General features: G+C 43.0%; 1 protein-coding gene across 12 annotated transcripts in view; it reads right to left on the bottom strand.

Moving 5' to 3' along the window:
* LOC127618445 (eyes absent homolog 4-like) overlaps positions 1 to 21,295 on the bottom strand; it is a 59,640-nt gene extending 38,345 nt beyond the window's left edge. For all 12 annotated transcript variants that reach the window (XM_052090875.1, XM_052090877.1, XM_052090876.1 and 9 more), the window contains exons 1-2: positions 20,930 to 21,295; positions 15,307 to 15,378 (exon numbers count right to left, since the gene is read on the bottom strand). In XM_052090875.1, coding sequence (XP_051946835.1) covers positions 15,307 to 15,339 — 33 coding nt within the window. In that variant the 5' untranslated portion in view covers positions 15,340 to 15,378; positions 20,930 to 21,295. The remainder of the gene's footprint in view (positions 1 to 15,306; positions 15,379 to 20,929) is intronic.
* Between the last annotated feature and the right edge of the window lie 3,735 nt (positions 21,296 to 25,030).

Below are 25,030 nucleotides of genomic sequence, written 5' to 3'. Positions count from 1 at the left end.
CCCACAGACACACACACACAAACACAGAAAACAGTCCCCTTTTTCTTGTTCTTTTTCATGCTTTCAGTATTATGGTTATCAGCTCCGTAACTTTATACTCTTCCTTTCATGTAAAATACATTGTTACATGCCCCCCCCTCAACACACACATACCAGCATATGCCCCTGGGAGGTGTAATATTATCTGATGTGTCCCTCCCTGAAACACTCTTCTCTAAAGGTAGGGGAATGCAAAAAGAGAGGAAGAGAGTGGAAGAAAAAGGAAACAGAAATGTACAGAGAGTTTGTGACTGGGCAAACGGCTGTAATATACACACACATTTACTAAATGTCTAATCTAAATATCTAAATGGGGAGATACCATAGACTTCTATTGTTTTTATAATAATAATAACTTCGCGATTTAGCAAAGTGCTTCACAAAACATAAAATCAAAAACACACAGTAAAACGTATCGGTTACCTAACGTAACCTCGGTTCTCTCTAGATGAGGGAACGAGTATTGCGTAAGCTAGCTTACGCTATGGGAAAGATTCATCTTTTCTGAGATATTGAAGCCAAAAAATTATCCTTAATTTTTGTATCCACTGTCAACGCAGTGCGGCAGCTGCAGACCTTGAGCGGGCTAGCTAGCGAGCTCATAGGTTGCTCTGCGGCAACTGCTGCAGCCTATAGACGAGCTTGGGCGAACTCGCATCCAATGAGAGGCGTCCGCGCGCTCACTGCAACAAAGCCCGCCAAAATGGGCGTGACTAGAGTGCATATAAGCGTAGTTCGTAGGCTGGAACCCTGGTTTTCATTGACTGAAGCGAAAAGTCGCTCGTGGCGCGAGCACGGCCGGCTACGCAATACTCGTTCCCTCATCTAGAGAGAACCGAGGTTACGTTAGGTAACCGATACGTTCTCTTACGAGAGGTTCTCTCGTATTGCGTAAGCTAGCTTACGCTATGGGAACCCATTGTCAACGCCGTCGCGCCAAGCATCCACTGTATGAGCCCCAGGGAATTAAGGGGGACCGGGGAGCCCTTATGAGTGGGGAAATAATATTTGGCCGGCAAGAATGCGGGTCATTGATTGTGTAATACATAAGCACATAGTGGGAAGGGAACGACAGAGCGGCGGTGCCGGTCTGTGTGGAATGTGTCCCATCAGTGCAGCTCACCAGGGGAGCTGTAGCGTATTAAACCGCTAGTAGTTTTGCCTGCAGAGCGGGCACTTCCATATTGTAAAATCTGACAAAGGTGGAGGGAAGTCCATCCCGCTGCCACACATATGTCGTGAATGGAAATCCCGCTGGACCATGCCCACGAGGATGCCATGCCTCTAGTGGAGTGAGCCCTAATGCCCAACGGCATGGCAGGTCTTTTGACGCGTATGCAGCAGCAATAGCGTCCACTATCCATCTAGATAGTGTCTGTTTCGAGGCGCGAGACCTTTGGTGCGCCCTCGAGCGAAACGAAAAGCTGCTCAGAGCGTCTGAAAGCGGCGGAGTATACAATCTCAGTGCTCTGACCGGGCAAAGGAGATTGGCGTCGTGTTCAGCTATCGGTGCTGGCAGCGCCGATAGGAAATGACCTGTGCTCTGAAAGGAGTACCGATCACCTTGGGAACATAGCCGTGTCTAGGCTTTAAAATGACCTTGGAGTCACTTGGTCCAAACTCAAGACACGCATGCGCTGACAGACAGCGCGTGAAGGTCTCCCACACGTTTGACTGATGACAGGGCAGTCAGAAAAGCGGTTTTGAGTGAAAGGTATTTCAAATCCACGGATTGAAGTGGTTCGAAAGGGGGCTTTCATAGTTTCGAGAACTATAGAAAGATCCCAGATAGGAACCGATGGGAGCGCGGGGGTTCATCCTTCTAGCTCCCCTGAGGAAGCGGATGACCAGCTCGTTTTTACCCCATGACTGGCCGTGCAGGGGTTCAGCGAACGCCGCAGCGGCCGCCACTACACTTTGGCGTGGATGGGGATCTGCCCTTATCCAGCAGCTCTTGTAGAAATCATGAGCAGCGACGACACCCCACATGTCCGCGGGTCCAGGTCTCGGTCGGTGCACCATTTTGAGAACACAGACCATTTTGGCGCATAGAGTCTTCTCATGGAAGGGGCTCTAGCGTGTATGATGGTGTTTATTACTCCTTCTGGCAGAGCGGCGGGTAGTCGTTGATCACCACGCATGCAGCCCAGCGCTCTGGGTGGGGATGCCAGATTGTGCCGTGAGCTTGAGAGAGGAAATCTGCTCTCACTGGGATGGGCCGCGGCTGTCAGTGACAGCTGCGTAAGCTCCGGGAACCATGTCTGATTCTCCCAGCGTGGGGCTATGAGGAGCACCGAGTGGCGTGTTTCCCTGATCCTCTGCATTACCTGTGGCAATAGCGAGGCGGGAGGGAAGGCGTAAGCGGCGTCTGGGCCAGTCCTGGGCCAGCGCGTCCTCGCTTTCGAGAAAAATATTGGGCAGTGAGAGTTCTCTTTGGGCGCAAAGAGGTCTATCTCCGCTCTGCCGAATAGGTGCCATAACGTCTGGACTGTTTGGCGTGCAGGGACCATTCCCTGGGGAATATTGTCTCTGGACAGTCTGTCGGGCCGTCGTTCAGGTGGCCTGGCACGTCGTGTCGCCCTCAGCGGCGCAGGTGGCACTGGGACCAACTCAGTATGCGTTTAGATCAGATGGAAGAGGTTCCTGGATCTGACACCGCCCTGGCGGTTTAGGTAGGATACCACAGATCTGTTGTCGAGCGGACCAGGGCGTGGTGACCCTGAATGACCGGGAGAAAGCGCCGCGGCGTACTCGACCGCTATCATTTCCAGACAATTTATGTGAAGGAGCTTTTCCTGAACTGACCATAGGCGAAACCGGAGAGCCCTCGCGGACCGCGCCCCAACCCGTGTTGGGCGGCGTCTGTCGAGATGACTTTCGGCGAAATACAGCTCCCATTGTCACTCCCGCTGATACCATTCGGCCACTGTCCAGGGCTGCAGAGCTGAAATACAGGTCTGAGTCACCTTGATGGGCTGGCGGCCTGTGGCCCAAGCCCGGCGAGCCGCGGTGTTTAGCCAATGCTGAAGCGGGCGCATGTGCAGTAAACCCAGCTGAAGTACTGCTGCGGCTGAGGCCATGTAGCCTAGCACTCTCTGAAATTTCTTCAGAGGTGTGAGGCTGTTCATCTGAAATGACGCTGGCTAGTCGCTGCACCGCAGCCTGCGCTGTGTAGATAAGCGAGCCGTCATTGCCACTGAGTCTAGTTCTATTCCAAGGAAGGAAATTGTCTGACTGGGCTGTAGTGAGCTCTTGGTCCAATTGACTGCAAGGCCCAAACTGTTCAGATGACTGAGGAGAACTGTCCTGTGAGACAGAAGCTCCGTATGTGATTGTGCCAAAATCAGCCAATCGTCCAAATAGTTCAGAATTCGCAAACCCTGACTCCGCGGGGAGTGCGGCGCCAGCGTCCATGCGCCGTGAAAGTACGAGGTGCTAAGGACAGGCTGAGCGGAAGGGCGGTGTATTGATAAACCTGGCCGTCGAGGCGAATCTCAAGAATGGCCTGTGACGGGGATTTATCTGAATCTGAAAGTATGCATTTTTCAGATCGAGAGAAATAAACCAGTCCCCTGGCGCACATGCACGAGGAGTTTGCTGGTTGTAAGCATTTTGAGCGGTCTTTTGCAAGCGCTTTGTTCAAAACCCTGAGATCTAATATTGGTCTGAGGCGCCCGTCTTTCTTGGGGACAAGAAAATAGCGGCTGTAAAACCCGACTTCAGCTCAGGGAGGCGGCACTCTCTCTATGGCCCTTTTGCACAGAAGGTTTGCTATTTCTGAGCGAAGCATGCACGCTGCTTCCGTGTTCAAAGTAGTTTCGAGCGGCTCTGAAGCAAGGAGGGCGGCGATCGAACTGTAGCAAATAGCCCTGTTTTATTGTGCTTAACACCCATTCGGATATCCCTGGAATATCTTCCCACGCTTTGAAGCGTAATGTTAGAGGGTGAATGGCCAAATCGCTCTGATTGCCGCACATAGCAGCTGAACAGAATGTGTGGCGGCTTACTGTGCTTATGCTGGACTGCTCGCAGACAGCATGGACAAGCTGTTCTGTGAGTGACTTCCGATTGAGGTGAATGGGGAAAGAGTCACGTCTGTTAAGTGATGCTTAAGCATAGCCGCGAGCGCGGGACTTACATACAGAGAAGTGTTTGCTGGCCGTGTGACAGAGCGGGCAGAGAATGGGCGCGCGCGTATTCGTGAGCGCATTTATTGACTCTAACACTCGAGTGGTTCAGTAACCGCTTTTGAGTGTGCTCTGATGGGGACACGGGCGTGTAATGCTTGTGTGTAGAGGTGAACACTAGATTGTGGGCACATTTTCTACACATAAGGCTGGTCAGTGTGACAGAGCGGCCAGAGAATGGGCACGCGCGCGGATTAGGTAGGTGCGTTTATTAACCCTAACACTCGGCGGTCGTAACCGCTTTATGTGAGTGTGCTCTGATAGGGACACGGGACGTGTAATGCTTGTGTGTAGGGGTGAACACTGAATTGTGGGCACATTTTCTACACATAAGGCTTTATTTTGGGTCGACGTGGAAACGGCGTTTGAGTGCAGGCAAGCGGGTAATATCACCGGCTTGTTGGCTGCTGAATCCACCACTGCAGTAGCCTGAGAGAAGGGGACTGACAGGGGGCGTACGGGACTTACATACAGCTGGCCGTGTGACAGAGCGGGCAGAGGAGAGGCGCGCGCGTTTATTAACTCTAACCGCTTATGTGAGTGTGCTCTGATAGGGACACGGGATGTGTAATGCTTGTGTGTAGGGGTGAGCACTGGATTGTGGGCACATTTTCTACACATAAGGCATGTTTACTCTTTACAAGATTTCTTTGGGTCGCCGTGAAAGCGGCGTTTGAGTGCTGAGCAAGCGGGTAGTATCACCGGCTTGTTGGCTGCTGAATCCACCACTGCAGTAGCCTGAGAGAAGGGGACTGACAGGGGCGAAGCTTTGACGGTGGTCGGCCGTGGTGGGACTGAGCCGTCGTTTTCTCAACAACGCTAGGAGGACTTCGGTTGCTCAGGTTTCAGTACAATCTTAGGCGAGGCCGCGCAGAGGCGGCGGTCTCGCGGCGGCTGTCTGAGCGCTGATCGAGGCGGCAGCCCTGTCGGCAGCTGAGAAGTCTGGCTTGTTGAGCTGAGGCTGTGAAGAGGCTGCGTGCAGGAGGCTGGTCACGTGGGCGGCCTGCAGAGGAGCTAAGCGACGAGGCAGAAAGAGATTCATGGCTTGGGCTCGAGCGGTCAACAATGCCACTCACCGCGGAACCGAAGAGACCGGACAGAGAGGCGGCGTAGTGCGTTCAGCTTCTCCCAAGTCGGCTAGTCAGATCTGAAACAGCCTCTGTCTGTAAGGCGGCCATGGAATGCAGAGCAGATCGCGGCTTGGCGGCGGTATAAGCGCGGCCAACACAGGCGGAAGTAGTTCTGCAGGCCTTAGGCGGGAGCACCAGCTAGACCACCATCTCGCGAGGGCGGGCAAAGGTGCGGCGTGGAGTCTGTTGGGAGCCTGCTCAGGGGCGGTGAGCACTTTCGAGCCCGAGGCGGTCGGCGGCCTGTGTGAGGAGGCGTTAGTTCCCCTTCGACTCGGCGCAGGTCCTGCTGGATTCCTGGGCGAGGAGGGCGTGTGAGCCTGACCACTCCTCGCTGTCGAAGCCATGATGGAACAGCCCTTATCCTCCGCTTCTTAGTCCGAGATGGCAGCAGAGCAGCCGCTCGGCGGCAACTGCTGGCGTCCGGTGGGCGGGGAGGGTGAAAGCGATGCTTTCGAGGGAGGGGCTCGGCGAGGCAATCGCTTCTACCACTGGTTCCGGCAGCCTTTGAGAGCGGCGCTTTTACTGCGCGGCTGAATGGAAGGCGGCGGCGGCTCGGTCCTGGCGCTCGAGTCGAGCCCGCAGGGTCGACATCGGAAGCTCCTCGCAGAGATCGCATCCGCCTTCAGCGAGGCGAGCTCTGCATGCCCCAGTCCCAGGCAGAAGCGCCAGATGGCGTGGTGGTCTCCGGTGCTGAGAGGGGCGGCATGAGGCGCAAGTGGAGCGAGGCATCTTTAAAAGACGCTCGTACTCTTTTGTGAAGTTCATAAGAACTAGCTTGCTTTAAAAGGATACGTCGCCGGATGGCGTAGCTCGCAGGACGGCTGAAGGTGGCGAAGACGGCCGGCTTCTTCGGCGCTGTCCACGCTTGCTTGATGCCCCTCGAGCGGCGCGCGGCTTCCAGTTCAGAGATGCTGAAGAGCTTCGCTGAAGAGATGAAAATCAGGGTTCCAGCCTACTGAACTACGCTTATATGCACTCTAGTCACGCCCATTTTGGCGGGCTTTGTTGCAGTGGCGCGGGCGCCTCTCATTGGATGCTGAGTTAGCCCAAGCTCGTCTATAGGCTGCAGCAGTTGCCGCAGAGCAACCTATGAGCTCGCTAGCTAGCCCGCTCAAGGTCTGCAGCTGCCGCACTGCGTTGACAATGGATACAAAAATTAAGGATAATTTTTTGGCTTCAATATCTCAGAAAAGATGAATCTTTCCCGTAGCGTAAGCTAGCTTACGCAATACGAGAGAACCTCTCGTAAGAGAACTCACTCACATATTAGTAAAAGCAAGTCTATACAAATGAGTTTCTAAATGAGATTTAAAATGAGCTTTTATATAAAAACCTACTCCTACAGTTTCTTTTATATATAGATTTAAATTTCAGAATTAACAAAAAAATATGTATTAGAAAAAAGTATTTGCTTTGTTAATGAATTGATTTCCTAATTTTGGACATTTACGAATCTCCCCAAAGGACGGTTTTGCCAGATTTAGCTCAGTTATTGAGGCAATTTTGTCCCCAAACTATAGCTAAGTACGCACGCGCGCACACACCACACACACACACACACACGCACAAACACACAGCATGTCTAGCAGCAGTGTTTTTCAGTGTCTTCTGATCAGGTCAATTCAAATATATTTGTATAGCGCTTTCACAACAGGTGTTGTTTCAAAGCAGCTGTACATTAAATTATGCTATAACAGAAAATGAATGAAAATAATGCCCGTATTAGATATTCATGTTTAGAACTATTAGTGTTTAAAATGAGTAAACTAATTAAGTGTTGTGAGGTAACCTTGGCTTATGTTGTTTTATTTTTTGAAAAGATGAAAAGTCCCCAAGGACAGTGAAAAGAATTTGCAACTAAAAATAGAATGAGCAAAAGCATGAAGACACATAAAACCATTTAATGCCATTCCATTTCCTAATTTCTAAACTAATTCTATCATCCTTTTCCCTCAAGATTAAGCTTATAAAATGCATATACAAATACAAAGTATGATTGTCACTTTGTCACATACTGTTAAACATTTGTTTGTGGGGGTAATACTATTAATTTGCTAAAACTATTTATTAGCTGTTTTATTGCTTTGTATATTGGTAGGCCTAAAGTGTATCATGTTTAGCGATAGACTGATTCATCAGCCATGAATTGTTGGCATCAGCTGAAAACCGTGTTCACTATGGTGATTAACAGAAGTGTTAGGTCCCCCTTGTATCAAGAGTTTTACTGAATTTGGAATAAATATTGTGTAAAATAAGTGTTCAGTATTTCATTGTTTTACAAAGTACATATTGTCATTTCATTGTTTAACCCATACTGGTCAATCACTAATCGTGTTATACACTGAATTGTATATGTTGCATCTGATGTGTGTATATTGTGGGCACACGTAAAAATTCCCCATAAAGTAGTCATACTTGGCCAATAAATTTCAACTTCACATGAGAGGAAATTTAAGAGCAATTCAATTGCTCTTTGCAACCTGTTCTACTGTTCATAACAGTTTTATTATTCACTACACATAATTTGTATTTGTATAAGTATTCATAATCATACAGCAGCCTTAAAAATGTTTTTGATCAATCAGATACACTTAAACTACTGGTTAAACCATCAAACTCATGTGTTGGACTGCTCCGTTTCGATATTGTGTATGGAGTAAGAATGGTGTGTTCCGCCAGAGGAAAGGGGTCAGTGGGAAACTGGACACCGGGCCAAGCCCTGTAGCCAGACACGCCTTCACAGCTTTGAATGATTGTGTGTGCAACGATGTGAGCAACACTGTTCTCTCTTGCACTAGCTCATTGATTCAGCTATCTTTATACAGCAACCAGAGTTTATACATGGTGTTTACACACATTAGTCTCCCTACGTTTGCATTGGAGTGTGTGTGTGTGTGTGTGTGTGTGTGTTGATCTTAAAAAATGAGCTGAAACTTAATATAAAAAAGCACTCTAGCATTAAAGTGCTCCCTTCCCCTTTGATTGCAGCAGAAAAAAATGCTGCTTAATTATTTATGAGTTCTTGTGCTTGTGTCAGCTTTTCATTAATTATTTAAATTAATCTCATTAATGAAAGGCCAGGTTTCATGAGCATTTAATTAAATTATAACTTGCTTCCCAGATGTCGATGTGCTTGTTAAATAATGTGCTTAGTCTGGACCCAAAGCTGTCAGCCAGGTCTCAACCCTAAACTTCACACAAGCACCGTAATACATAACATTAGTGCATGTTATAGTTTTCATGATCAGGTGGACAACTGCCGGATAATTGTATTAATCACAGACATCAATGATGGTTAAATGGATAGTTCCCAGCTAAAATGTACTCACTGTCTTATTGTTCAAAACTGTTTTAACCTCAGTCACCACTGCTATTTATAGAAAAAAGGTGCAATAAAATTGACCTAACCTCTCCTTTTGTGTTCCACAGAAGAAAGAAATTCAAATTGGGTTGGAACAACATGAGGGTGAGTAAATTACATTTTCTTTTTTGTTTGGATTGAACTATCCTTTTAATAAGTCATGCGAGGTAAAGATTCTATATGATTTAAGAAAACCCTGATGGACACACCAAGGCTTTTGCCCATTATCCTGATTTCACATTGTAACTAAACGCCTATATCGGTCACCACGTAAAAGTGCTTTTTTTTTGCGATTTTCTTTTATTGATTTGCATGTAAACTCCAAAAAACAGGTTTTATAATAAGTCAACTTTTGATAGTTATCAGTGTTTTGTTGTATATCAACAAACTCCAATACATCTACACAATTCTAAAAACATCAACAACATCTATTACTAGTATGCAAGGATTCTGAAATGAATATTGTCTAATCAAACCAGCAGCTTGTTTTGACAGCTCATACGGACTCAAAGAGAGTGGATACTTCAAGTTAGTATAATAAAGCTCAACACATGCACTCAAATACACAACATTCACACTAAAATGCAAAAAGTTATAAAAACAGAAGTTGGCTTTGGGAGTCTGTTTGGAATATACTCGTAGCAAAATACAAGTACAAATATAGGACATATATTTATGCAACAGTGCTCTTTATTTATGTCACTTGCATAAAAACTAATCGAAATATCCTAATCTTATAATGTCAATCTGAGAGATTGTAAGCACCGTAGACCTGTTTACAAAGCTATAAAATGTGATGAGTTGAGCTTAATTTAATGGCTTATGGAAAGCCATTGTCTGGCACTTCATTTATGTGTGTACCTTCTACAAATTGCAAGAAATGTGTATTACTGTAAATTTGACAACTGAAGTGAGTCAATTTAAGTGTTAAGTTTTAAACACAAGCAAAAGCTGTAAATTACAGATAAGCATTTTTCACTTCAGTGAGACAAACACCAAACTAAATGTATATTTGTCTTTTGGTCATTGCTTTAATCTGTTTGCCTTAAGGACAAGAAACTTGCTTTGCAATAAAGTTAGATACTTTTTCTTTTCTCAGTGTAGAAGATGTTTAAATATCTCATGAAAATTAAGTGGCTGTGGCAACATTTTTACCAATAATATTATGTGGCTCCTTACACATATCACGGCAGGTCCAAGGTTAAATGTTCACTGTGAAATGAGTGGCGCTAAAAGCAAGTAAATGTTTCTCCCAAACACAAAACCTATCTACCTACCTCCCTACCCTAAACCTAAACCTAACCTAAAGTGTCATAAAAGCAATAGTGACATGAAAAATGCAATTACTGAAGCAACCACATAATTTTGTGGGACTTCAATGATACTTTTGGCTCACATGTTGACATGAGTGCGCTTCTGCATGGTATCCCGGTCCTTTTCATAAGTGCAACTGTGCAATTTGATCACACTTGAATAAACTTGTTAATGTAGTTGGTTATGTAATGCAAACATTAAAATGTATCACTTTTAAATCATGCACTCGCACATGCACAAGTGCTTAGATGTTGTAAGATGGCATTGTGTAAGGATCAGGGCAAAAAGTACATGTTTATGAAAAGATAATCTTCCGTTTTACTCATGATTTGTGTGAAAGTGAAAAAAGTAATTGTTGCAGCACCTTTATGGCCTTTTCTGGGCAATTGTTTTGTTCCAAACAAGCTTTTGAACGGAAACAATGGATTCTTATGGTGCTATTTACATTGTGTCTGACAAATCATCCGGCAACAATCTGGATTTTTTTTTTTATGGAGAGTGGTTCGATTTATTTTCTATGGACTGCGATGAAAACTGACCGATGAGTTAAGAGCTTTTTGTCATTTTAGTAGCGAGGCTCAGCAGTTCACTTGGACTAAACTCGTAGTAAAATATCCTATAAAAAGACTTTAAACGTGTTATATTTTACTGTAAACAAACAAAATGCAAGAACTTCGCTGCTATTTTAGTAAGGATAATATAACAAAGTTTTACAATAATTTAAATAAAGCCAGAGCCGGTGTTTTTTTTAAATAATTTTTAATATTATGCAGCATATTTTATACTATATATGTGTGGAGGTGAGGGCGTGGACAAGCGCCCATCTGGGGAGAGAGAAAGAAGTAAGGTCATCAACCTGAGATGAATTATGGCTAAGTACCATTTCTATGTTCACAGTGAGAGTTGGGGGAGCTAAAAGATGGCACAGTCCTCCGAAAGAGGAAGAGCTGAATCTGAGCACAGTCTGAAAAGCAGCAGTTTTACGTTGGCCACTGAGAAGAATTATATTTGTTATTGTTGTATTCAGAGTGTGTAAATAAACTCGATTCACTGAAGCCGTCTCCCGCTTCTTCCTTTTGATGTAAATACGAGCATCTGTTACACCGGTGCCAAAACCCGGGACAAGGAGGAAGAGCACATTGCAATGGAGTCATCTTCGCCGCAGGAAGAAGTGTTCCGATCCCTCATCAGGATCCACCAGGCTCAACACCAGGCTCTCATAGATCTGCAGGCGGAGCAGCAACAGTGCTTCGAGGCGCTCCACAGACGGACGTTGCAGAGCTTGGTGCCACAGGAGGGGGCGCACACCGCGACCCCGGCAGCAGCAAACCCCCATGTGTTGCTTGCGAGAATGGGGGTGCAAGATGATCCGGAGGCCTATCTGGAGCTCTTCAAGTGCACAGCCCAAGCCCTGGAATGCCCGTGGGCAAAATGGGCAGTTCACCACTTACCGCTGCTGACCGTGGAGGCCCAACTTTCGGCCCAACAGCTCCCGGTCGACAACCTCCTGAGGTACCCCGAGCTGAAGAAAGCCATCCTGCATTGGGTTGTCTGCAGTCCAGGAGGACCACTAGCGGATGCAATCCCTGACACTGAACGAAGTCAGCCGCCCGTTTGCTTTTGCTCAACAGCTATGTGATGCCTGCCAGCAGTGGGTGCTGGCTGAGGAGCCCAGGGACATCGGGCATGTCATAGATCTCGTGGTGCTGGAGCAATTCTTCTCCTGACTACTGAAAGGAACAGCGGATGGGTCCAGTGCCACCGTCCGCTGTCGCTAAATGAAGCAGTGCAGTTGGCGGAGGACCATTTAGCGGTGTACACGAGGCTGCTATATGGGGAGGGATCTCGATGATCCCTCCCCTTCCCCTCCTCCCTTTCTACCTATCCCGTTCCACCGTAAATGGTGGAACAATCCCCTGAGACTGGTGCCCCAGCTCTACCCATTCTTCCTCTCAGGTGGGGGAAGCTGCCGCCACTAGTGTGGGTGTGAGGTTTGGGCCAGTCGGTTGGAATTGCGGGGAGCCGGGTCATCATCCGTGAACAGTGCCTGGTGATGGAGGTGGGGAGTCCTGTGGAGTGTTAGCCATCATGAAGGAAAATTGGGAGGAGGGACCTTCACAAAGCAAAAATATGTTCTTGACCCGAGAGCAAAACTCCACACACTGGGGCATCTATCACAGGAGAAGATGCTACAAGCGCAAGAACATCAGTCCCCGCTGTATAACAGGGGAGCTCGGCTACGGGAGTTTGCACAGGGTGATATAGTACTTGTATTGCTGCCCACATTGAGCTCTAAATTACTCATGAAGTGGCAAAGGTCCTTTTCGGTCACACTGCGAGTTGGGGATCCCCATAACGCCGATGTCTCATGAGAAAACGCCCTTCTTGACAACGTTTGGATTACACCAATTTGTGACCCTTCTTTTCAGTTTGTTTGGGACCCCGGCTACATTTCAGCATCTGATGGACAGAGTCCTTAGACCACATGCTGCGTATGCCACTGCTTAGTTGGATGATATCATTACTTACATTAATGATTGGCAGCAGCACATGCAGCATCTGGGAACCATTTTGAGGTCGCTGCGACGAGCGGGACTCACAGCAAACCCGAAGTGCACAAATGGTCGGGTGGAGGTATGGTATCTAGGGTTCTACTTGGGGCATGGGCAGGTGCGACCACAAATTAATAAAACTGCAGTGATTGCGACCTGCCCGAGACCTAAGACCAAAAAAGAGGTGAGACAGTTTTTGGGGCTGGCCGGCTTTTCAAAGGTTTGTGCCTAATTATTTGGACGTCACCAGCCCACAGACTGATCTCACTAAAAAGGGAGCTCTAGACCTGGTTCAGTGGATGGAGCCATGCCAACGAGCTTTCACACAGGTAAAAGCTGCACTTTGTGGTGGGCTGCTTCTGCATTCCCCTGATTTCTCTCTCCCTTTTGTTTTGCAAGTGGACGCATAGGACAGGGGGCTGGGTGCTGTACTGTCCCAAGTGGTGGAGGGGGTGGGAGTGCCCGGTGAGATGGAGTGTATGGCCATCATGTGGCCGGTCCTCACCCTCCGCTATTATTTGCTGGGACGAGCATTCACCCTCTGTTTGGGACATGCCCTGCTCCAATGGCTCCATTGCATGAAGGATGTCAACGCCCAGATCACCTGTTAGTATCTGGCACTCCAGCCATTTGAGTTTGAGGTGGTCCACAGACCGGGGGCACAGATGGCTGTTGTGTACTTCCTCTCCAGAAAGGGGAGGGGGGGGGGCAGTCTGAGAGAGAGAAAGCAGTAAGGTCATCCACCTGAGATGAATTGTGGCTAAATACCATTTCTATGTTCACACTGAGAGTCGGGGGAGATAAAAGACGGCCCAGTCCTCCGAAAGAGGACGAGCGTAGCCTGAGCACAGTGTGTGTTATGGAAGCTTCACTGTCTGGCCGCTGAAAAGTGTTATTTTTGTTTGACTTGCATTCAGAGTGTGTAAATAAACTCACGTGATTCGCTGATGCCGTCTCCCGCTTCCTAGTTTTTATCCAAATACGAACATCTGTTACAACATGTTATTCTTAATTAACATTATTCAGCATGTATTTATTTCACTTTACCTTGTCATATATTATCGGCATTATAAAAACAGTTGACTTTGGGAGTCCGTTTGGAATATGCTCGTAGCAAAATATAAGTGCAAATATAGGACATATATTTATGCAACATTCCTCTTTACTCATGTCACTTGGATAAAAAAACCCCCACAGATTATATACTCCTCAAAATGCATTAACACCATGGAAAGAACATAATGAAACAGCTATGCCAAATTAGGTAAATAAATGCTTTAACAGCGTTCAATATATTAATATCTAGTATTGACAGCTGAACGCTGGAAACTAGTATAAATATGTTTGTATAACATCAACAGTGCTGCTTTCTGAACAGGGGTGAATTCGTTTTTAGTTAGATTTTTTATGGACTTGGCGTGAATAGACCTTTCGTTGGAAGTTTGTCTCGCAAAATCATCACAGATTTGGTGTGAACAGGCCTTGTTCATTGTTTATTTCACCAGGAAACTGCCTTGATACATACAATGAAAATCCTTTTGCAAAAATGTAGGTATAGTAATGTGATTCTATGTGAACAGCTCAGTATGCGGCTCACTTTTACTCTTTTTAGTTTTTTGTGGTTATTCGCCAAGTCAAGTTAATCAGGGAGCTGTAAATATGTGAATGTAAGGTGATTGCAATGCCCTGTTTTCTGTTTGCCTTTTCTTTGCCTCTTTCTCCCTCTCTTTAGGTGTGTGTGTGTGTGTGTGTGTGTGTGTGTGTGTGTGTGTGTGTGTGTGTGTGTGTGTGAGTGTGTGTGTGTGAGAGAGTGTGTAACCTGAGTCCTCTCTCTTTGTCTGTGGTCTGTGCTCTGGGGCACAGACTGCGCCAGAGGAAAAGGCTGCAGCTACACCCCCCTTTTCATTTTACTCCTCTGCTATTTTTCCTTAACATCCAAAAGCATTGATCCCCTGAGTCACAAAATACTCCCTCCACCCACACCTTAATCCCCCCTTCCTCTCCCTCCATTACCCCAGACACCCCCAGATCAGTATCTTTCCTCATATGGATTATGGATGCCTGTCTATCTTTTCCTAAGCACTGGGATAGACATACACAAAATAAAAAAGGAAAAAAACAGCACAAATCTAATATGTCAATGTGGCAACACAAATGAAAGACTGATTAAATGTATTTCTTTTTTCTAGGAGAAAGAAAGAAAGAAAGAATTGACATTGAGTACAGTCTTATAACACACTTATACTTGGCTGAAATTGTTTCTGCAGTGAGCAGCGTTAGTGTATTGTACCGAGTCTCTATGTGTGCATGTGTGTGACACTGCTCAGACTTGTGGTGGCCATATGGCTACTGTGCTCGACACTTCAGCTCACATCTGTTGAGTATTAAAGACCTAACACTGCTCAATACACACCTGGGTGGCCTATCCACATTCACACTCATTCATACACACAAACACACTTAAAATCACACAATTAAACTTTTCATTTATGATCAAATTTGTCAAATGATTATATTTTTTGCATACATATCCATATATACAGTACAGCAATGCAAACACTATACAGACAAACCTCAAATAATACTGCATTCAGAATGAATTTGCTTTAGAAATGTGTGGAGTGATGATAAATCCACAAAGACAAAAGACATTTAGATAATCTTCTGACAGATACAGTAAAGCTATATTGTTTTCACAAAAACAGCTTTTGTAGTTCACTTACACTCTGCTCATTCAGCTCCTGTGTATTCTCCATCAGTTGAACTTCCACTGCCCACAACTACAGTCCAGATACCTGCAAATTAAGAATCAAGGATGCTTTAAAATTGCCATAAGCAAAATACAATGCATAGGCATTTCTCTCTCTCTCTGTTCTATATTTCTCCCTTTGTGTCTGAGTGTAAATGTGTGTAGGAGGGGAAGGAAGAAGTCTGGCAACTTCATTGTATCATTGCCAACATAGCTGAAATAAATATAATTTACAGAAGTAAACATTAAACAATGGGCAGAGAGAAATGTATACACACACAAAGAGACAAACTGTTCAGGTCATGGTGGTGCTAGTATGGCAGGAGTCACTTAGCACATCTAACCACAGATGTAATCACATATATTAATTTAACAACCAACCATTGAAAACTTAGATCGGTCAATCCCTAAATGTATTTACTTTTTTCAATTTGGAATGGCCAGTTCTCAATGTGCTCTAAGGCCTCGCGGTGGCATAGTGCCTCACTCCGGATGGCAAAGGACGAATCTCAGTTGCCTCCGCGTCTGAGACCATCAATCCATGCATCTTATCACTTGGCTTGTTGAGTGCATTACGTTACATAACTTGTTGAGCGCAGTGCGTGTAGAGGCCCATGCCATTCTCCGCAGCATCCACACACAACTCACCACGTGCCCCACCGAGAGTGAGAACCACATTATAGCAACCAAGAGGAGGTTAACCCAACGTGGCCCTACCCACCCTAGCAACAAGGCCAATTTGGTTGCTTAGGAGACCTGGCTAGAGTCACTCAGCATGCCCTGGATTAGAACTAGCGACTCCTGGGGTGGTAGTCAACGTCTTTGCTCACTGAGCTACCCAGGCCCCCCGGTCAATCCCTAATACTGGTGAGTCTAGCTGGTTACAGCCATGCATGCCATTACCTTTTGTTGTGACTGTAAAGCCCCCCACCCCTCTACATCTTTATTTCTTTCTTTCTTTCCATTCATGCCTGTCTTTAAATTGCATTTAAATCTCCAGAGGCCTCAGTAATGAAGAGCACTCTTATTCAAAAACTCTTTGAAAGACCTTGAAAGCCTTTGGATGAGGAGAATAGGTTTATTCTCAGTCCTCCAGCAGCAGGTACCAGACCTGTAGTTTACAAATCTGCCTGCAACATAGTTTATTTTTAACATTCAATTTGTTTTGCTTCGCTAACTTTTGCTCATGTCTTCAGATGAATAATCTGTAAAATAGTTCTGTAAAGTAACCACAAAAAATGCTACATGTGGTGACATCGAATTTTACAGCAGGGCCGTAACCACAATAGACATTGGGAGGGATGTGTCCCCTTCAATAATTAGATACGTCCAATAACCCCCCAACAATTTATAACTTTGTTGTTCTGCTACAGTCCATTATGCACTGCTAATTGTTTAAATTAGTCGCAAGGATTACATGATTGTTTGTATGTACAGACCGATTCCGAGAATGCAACATACTCACCTTTTAGCTGATGTGATTGTGATTGTGATTACCACAACAACAACAATATATATATATATATTTAAAAAAAGCAAAAATCAAGTGAGGGTTAAAAGGCAGAAATATGAAGCTTATCATTTTATAAAATCACTTACATCAATGTTTTGTGTTAAAACTCATGTATAAAATGAGCTGAAAATCTGTTTAAATTGTCATTTATTTTAGGGTTTTTGACATGACATCGCCTATTGGCTATAACTTTATACAGAAAAGGTTAGTAAGCAATTTGATCGCACTAACACACATATTGTTTACGTCACGTGGCTATACTTTTGAAACAGTGAGTATTCAGTGAGTAGTTTAATGTTTACTGTTTGGCCCCATTCTCTTCCATTGTAAGTGCCTCCTTGTAACCCAGATTTTTACTTTTTTTATAGAAAAGGAGGGGCAAGTCAAAATATTTCTTTGTGGTAATCTATATATATATATATATATATATATATATATATATATATATATATATATATATATATAATTATGCCACAAACGCTGTCAATTGACAATCATTATCACTATCTAACTCATTTCTCTATAACAATACATAAAATTCTCAGTTCTTGCCATACTGTGTAGTTCAGGCCATCAGGTGAATTTCTGTTTGGGAAGTGTGGACATTGCCTGTTATTTATACAATAAGATGTTAATTGAATATGCTGTGTGAACTTCAAAAGTGTACATTTACTTCAAAATTGTATGTATACTGTATATACAGTGTATTTTTAAAAAACAATAAATTATTATTTTGGGCATTTATAATATTTAGAGCCTTTATTCCAAAAGTTATTCAATAACTTTATTGAACTTTACTATTTTACAGACCAAAAAGACCAAAAAGAGTCATTACATTTGTGACCTCAACAGCCTCCCCCCATGGTTTGGTCCTTGAGTAACAGTATATTTAAGTCAACCTGTATGTACCTGATTCAATTTTTTCAATTTTGATTCGGATCAGACCAAGTAGAAATAGCTCCATCCTTCCTTTAAGGTATGCACAATAAAAACGTTTCATAATTGGGCCAAATAAAGTATTGATTAAAATAAAAAAGAAGCTATATGGTGCATTTAGGGTTGACATTAGGGTAATTATATAAAAATTACAATTATCTTTTACTAACAATAGATTTGAATGGGAAGTCCCCACAAGGAAATGTTTACAAACTTCTGTATATAATATATATGTGTGTGGTCGCAAGACAGAGAGAGAGAGAGAGAGAGAGAGAGAGAGAGAGAGAGAGAGAGAGAGTTGAAGGGCACAGTTTGAAGAGCAGATCATTTGAATTTTTTATTTGGAAATTCAAGCCTTTAATGTTCAGGCAGGGGAATGAGCTGAGCAACATTGATTTTTACTGTTATCACTCTGTGCCCTCTGAGCCTTTACTGTCCTGATACACACATACATATCCACACACACTCTGACACACAATTCTATCTCCTGGCAGGCAGGCAGGCACGCACGACACACACACACACACACTGTTAACATAAGGACAGCCAAACAACACAAGGTACATTACTCTAATCATGTTATGGTTTTGTTATGATGTTGTTATGCTAAAAGTAGGGCATTTGAAATGTATTGCTCTTCTGTCAACACATACATTTTTAAATAAAATCCAACTTTTTTCTCCCTCACTAAAACTTTGGATTCAGTCTTAGCATGAAAAATCATTGGATTATAAATGCTCCAATTAGAGCAGATCATACTCTCTCAAAATAACAAAGCACGCCAGTATGCTTTACAGCTATTGTCATGAAAGCATGTGGAGCGTTTAGTGGCGGAGCATTCTATGCACAATTCGACACAGTCGCGGCACGAGTGCAACGCAGGAAAGCCAAATACGCCAAAGCTTTCATTTTCCTCCCTTTAAATCATCAGCACTCCTGCCATTGTCAAAACAGACCGCCTATACATAAACAAGTCAGCCTAGGAACAAATGGTTTTAATAGGAGGAAAAGAGGGATATTTTTTATTTATTTAATGCATTCAGTGTAGATTCATTTTTTTATTATTTTTATAATTAATTGTATTATTCCATTTATAGATCCTAGAATATAGGCCCTATAGGTTTAATGACATTGCCCAAATTATTGTCCTTGGCTCACATACATCAAAATACAGTTATCTTCCCTTTTTGTATATTAATGATAATGAAATTTGTGCTTTAGCCAATTTAACAATTGTTTACAGATTTGACTAAACTCATAATAAAAAGACCAGTTTACATTGTTAAAAATATAACTGTTTTGGAATATATATATATAAAACAAAATAACAGTGGACACATCTTAAAAAATTTTAAGTTGCATCTAAACCACCCTCTTTATAAGTCATTGTGTTTTTTTATGTATGACAACAAATACAACCCCGATGAAAGTCTCTGCTGGAATATTTACTATTATGTTTCATTCCAGTGGACAGATGTATAATGAAACAAAAAAGAAAAGAAACCAAGGTTTTGGTTATTTTTACATTTTGATTAATTAATTAGTGCATCATAGGGTTAAATCTACTAAAGAGAGCTTAAAGGAATATTCTGTGTTCAATACAAGTTTAACTCAATCGACAACATTTGTGGCATAATGTTGATTAGCACAAAATATAGTTTCGACCCGCCCCCTCCTTTTCTTTAAAAAATACAATCTGGGTAACAGTGAGACACTTACAATGGAAGTGAATGTGGCCAATCTGTAAATGTTAAAATACTCACCGTTTCAGAAGTACAGCCACATGACGTAAACAATATGCATGTTAACATGCTTTTAATGTGATAAAATTGCTTACTAACCTTTTCTGTGTTTATATTCAATGTTATAACTTTGTTGTCATGACAACATAACCCTAAAACCCCAAAACATCAATTTAAACAGCTTTACAGCTCAAATAATACACAACTTTTAACACATGATTTAATGTAAGTGCTTTAATAAAATTATAAGATTCACATTTCTGACTTTAAACCCTCAACAAATTATCCCCATTTACTTCAATTTTTGCTCTCTTTTTTATGAAAAGGAGGGAGGAGTCGAAACTAATTATTCTGGTAATCAACATTATGCCACAAATGCAGTCGACTGAGTTTATACTGAACACGGATTATTCCTTTCATTTGTAATCAAAGAGCATCAAGAGCCTCATTATCTACTTTGAGACAAGCATCTTAAATGTATGCATTTAAAAATCCTCATAGTTAATTAGAAGAAAATATGCTACACTCACATTTATTGTAACAGTGGATTTCCCCCCAAAGTTTGTCTAAAGCCTGAAAATGGTCAGATAGGAGGTCACTGGTGTTCTCTTATGTAATTGTTGGCTAATACACTCTGTCTTATTACCAGCCTCCAGAGCGACTTGTGTGTTGTGAATTATTTCGTGTTAAACGTGTAAACTAATCCGGGCTCTTTCTCCGGTATCGGGTTTAGGCCTGAGCTGGTATCGGCAGCGCCAGAAAGCGGCCAGTGGCCAACGCGCAGCGAAACGGCTTCAGTGTCGGGATGATATTCCCGTTTCCTCCGTATCAAATACAAACACAAACTGCACGTGCATGGGAAAACGGACATGGCATCACCCGGCAAACTGATACATGATGGTTCGGAAGACACAGTTATAAAACCTTCCGTTACTTTATAGCTATTAACGAAGTCTACAATAAAATAAATGCAAATAAATAACAACAGAAAAACACCAAAGTTTCCAATGCCCACACAAAAGTTGACTCTTAATACATTTCAAACAGAATCACCTCTTCAGTTAAATCCGTTGTTGTATAGAAGAGTGAACGCATGTGCTCTATAAAATCATGTATTATGCAATTTAATGCCGTATGTATCCATTAAAGCAGCACAGAGCATCTTAACACGTAAAGCAGAAACTGCTGAACGAATGATAAAAAGTTTTAAATGATATATCCTCATTTTCGTTTTTTAGACATTTAAATGGCGTGAAATTATCGGGCTTGAGCAGGTGCTTCAAGAAACCGCTTTTACGCACTGTCCGTTGCCAGAACAGTTATCAGTAAAATCTTTTAATGTATTTGCAGAGCGATAACAATGAGCTATGTTGTGGCAATTCATAGAAAATGTGCACTTCACTTACTCTTAGGAGTTGTGCTGTGCTAAGATTTCCAAACTGTCCAGAAGGTCCGTGCGCGTCGTTGCATTCACTCTGTTGACATGCTCATCCAAAAATATTCAAGCGGTCGAGCTGCGTGAAGCACGAGGAACAGCTCGCGCCAGTCAGTGCACGCGCTGTCAGTGAAGCTCGCGGTGAAGTACTCCCTAAGTTCATGAGAGCTGCGCTGATCGCACCGGAGCGTAAAGCTCCAACCGACCACCACTATTTCACTCTGAGAAAAGCTCTCTTGCCCTCGCCGTGCAGATGCAACAAGTATTTCTATCTGGTCAATTTACGCTTCTAAAGTTTACGTAAGCACACGCGCACTCCGTGGTCTACTTCATTATTAAAGTTCTCTTGCAGGGACAGAGCAAGACCTCTCAATGATGCGCATGCGCGCAGCTGCCATGCGGGGGTGCTGCTGTTGGCTTGCGCCCAAGGCAGTAATGGGGCACAGCACAAGGGCCGTGGATGCCAGGATAAGACTCTTATTAATAGACTGGTACGAGTGATCAGCTCAGTTTTATTTAAAACCACACAACAACCAATTCTAACGATTGTCTTGGGATCATTTAAAGTGATAGCCTAAAAATGAAAATTCTATAATTATTTATTTACCCGCATGTTGTTGGGTGAACTATCCCTTTAAGCACTCTTCCATTATGATTGGGAATTACAGTGATACATTTTTTATGTATTTTGTTTTATCAGAAAAGTACAAATGTATGTTAGAACAGTGATATACACTCACCAACCACATGATTAGGTACACCTGTAAACCTAATTATTCATGCAATTATCTAATTAGCCAATCGTATGGCAGCAGTGCAATCCATAAAATCATGTAGATGGGGGTCAGGATCTTCGGTTAATGTTCACACCAACCATCAGAATGGAGAATTTTTATTTTATTTTAGTGATTTCGATGTGGCATAATTGTTGGTGCCAGACGGGCTGGTATTTCTGTAACTGCTGATCTCCTGGGATTTTTACACACAAACGTCTCTACAGTTTACTCAGAATGGTGCCAAACATAAAAAACATCCAGTGAGCGGCAGTTCTGCGGACGGAAACGCCTTGTTGATGAGAGAGGTCAACAGAGATTAGCCAGATTAGTTCGAGCTGACAGAAAGGCTACGGTGACTCAGATAACCACTCAGTACAATTGTAGTGAGCAGAATAACATCTCAGAATGCACAACATGATGAAACTTGAGGCGGATGGACTCCAACAGCTGAAGACCACATCGGGGACTTTATTAGCACCATAGTGTTCCTAATAAAGTGCTTAGTGAGTGTAGGTGAGACACTGTGTAACAACAGAAAGGGAAGGTTTTTTTTAAAGAATAAGAAAGATTAAGTTCATTAACAGTTGTGAGTCAAGTGCTTGCAGATTCACTTGGAAGATTATTCCACCATCGTAGTACAATGATTGTGAAAGTTAAGGAGAGTAATTCTTTATCCATGATGCGCCGGCCATTCACTGTCAACAGATTTCTGGAAAAAAAAGATTTGCAGACATGAGTGATCAAACCATTAACTGATAAAGGCATGGTGTACCTGAACATGTACTTGGCAAGGGAATGTACACAGCATGACATCGGCATCATAGTGTACATTATACAAATCAACCATAACCACAACTTAACTGCCTTACTTTTCACCGATAAAATGTGTTGTATATGTCAGAAAGATGCGATGAGGCAGAGAGAGGAAGAAAGAGGACTAATGTATTGCTGGACAAAGCCAAGGTACAATTGCATTATCTTGGTCTGTTAGTTCGATTTAGCAAAATCAGGACTCGTACGATTTCAGTCTGAATAAAGCTTTTACCCGACATTATAAAAGGACAAATTATTGCTTTAGTCTGACTGAAATCGAACTTTTAATGTGCATGTAAACAAACTCAATGGCTCTGCTATGTGGTACAGTAATCTATTGATTTGATATGCTTAGTGATTACAGCTTTATGTTCAAATACTTTATCATATCAACGTTTAATATGCACAGACAACTATAAGTAAGCTATTTGAAGGCTGATTTCCTCTAAAAAGTGTAAACACTGTGACACAATCAAAACATTGCTCTGTTTTCTTTTAGCATCCTGACCAGCCAGACATAGCTAAATTAGCCTCTTTTCCACCATCGGGCCGAATAGTTCTCGTTACAAATACGTGCCGTCCGGGGCCAGTTGGCATGATTATTTTTTTATTTTATTTTTACCACTGTGGTGCTGCAAAATCAGGAATGTACAAAGCAAATATCTCAGTTGGCAAAGGTGTGAACGAGTGCGCTATGTTAATGATGATAATATCTTTCATTTTTCAGGACTGCAGAGGAAAGACAGGTCCCATGTCTTAAAAGGGAAAGCAAAGAGAAAAAGAAAAGGTTTACCATCATATGCTGAGGAGTTGTGTTTGCCACCGGACACGAACACACAGAAAAGTAAAAGTTCCCAGAATATTGAAAAAGGACATTAAGTCATATATTGATATATTATGAGTTTTAATGAGGTAGTTCACATAATTTACCTCCCTGAAAAAAAAGCATGTAGAAAAATAACGTACTATACTAGTTAAACCATCATCATAAAATCACAAAGACACCAAACTTACACTAAATTTTATTAACTTCATCTGAATGTTAACGAACTTGGCCAGCTAATTATCTAAGGGTTACTCACACAAGACCTGGTTGCCTTTTCTTGTGCCCAAGCACAATTGTCCCCCCTCCACACTCCCCTGCACTCACATTGCATTTAATGTTCTAGGCCTGAGCATGCTTAAGTCATTACGATGTGACTTTTTGTTTTGAAGAAAACAGGAAGGAAAGTTGTCTCACAGTGCACAACAGAGTCCATCATTGTAACGTTACTTTGTGGCTTATTTGGAGTCGTTTGAGCCACGGTGACACATGGCCCTCTCAAAATGCCTAAATGTCGACAGCATCGCACCACTGGAATTGATCCTTTTCGTCCGATGAGCTGCCAGATTTTGTGCATCCCCGTACCTTCAGATACTGAACCCGCATTTTTTTCAGATGTCACCTCATTGCTCAATGGATCTTTTGTATCCACGAGCACGATGATAGTCGCAAATTTGACCAAATCTCTCAGAGTTCTTGTGTGTTGTATCCAGTTGTTCCTGTATACTCTCGTCTGGCCAAATTTCCAGTAAACACTGCACATATGCTGTAGACGAAAGTGATCCCTTTGACAATCGCATCATTGATGTCATGTTTTAGCAATCACACTAAATGCGTGCCTGAGCTGACTGAACTGTGCCCGAGCCCACATCTTCAAGTGGGCCAAGGCACGGTTCAGCGTACTGTGCCTGGGCACGATACAGAGCGATCGCACTAGTCAAACTAACTGGACTTTGGGGGTCAAACAAGCTGGGGCACGGTACAGATTGCCTAGTGTGTTTGGCAAATTGACAATCACCAAAGTGTTGGGTAATTTACTCAAAATAAGTAATCCACTACAAATAACTAATCACTTATTTAATATGTAATCAGATTATTTTACTGATTAATTCATCTAAACAGTTATCATGTTGCTACTTATTTTCCTTTTAAGTTACTTTCTAAATCACTTTTCCTTAAAGTTTTGGGTTTTCTGCTCAAATTCAAAATGTCTGTATTTCCTTCTCATTCATTGTTGCACCCACTTCAGCTGTCACAGAAATGCTAATAGATGTACATATGAATTCATATTTTAAATGTATTACCGGTATGCATATTGCTTTAGCACAAGTAATGTATTTAAAATAAATTAATTTAATTGAATGTCAGTAACGGTAATCTGATTACAAGAATGAAAAATGTTATGCATTACACAAATTTTTTTATAAAAAAGTAATTTGATTACAGTAATTAATTACTTTTTAATCGGATTTACCCAACACTGGTCACATCATACTGCCATTCCACAAGCACAGTTAAGCACATTTAACTAACCGTGCCAAGAAATCTGGGCCGAGACTGGTTTGCAATCTTACCGTGTTGAACCTTCCTCAAGTGGAAATGAACCGTTCCTCACCATGTTGTGAAAAAAGCACTTATTGACTTGACTCATGTGAGTTTG

This window comes from Xyrauchen texanus, chromosome 25 (genome assembly GCF_025860055.1).
Source record: "Xyrauchen texanus isolate HMW12.3.18 chromosome 25, RBS_HiC_50CHRs, whole genome shotgun sequence".
Classification (NCBI taxonomy): Eukaryota; Metazoa; Chordata; class Actinopteri; order Cypriniformes; family Catostomidae; genus Xyrauchen; species Xyrauchen texanus.
This window is presented reverse-complemented; position numbering and strand designations above follow the sequence as displayed.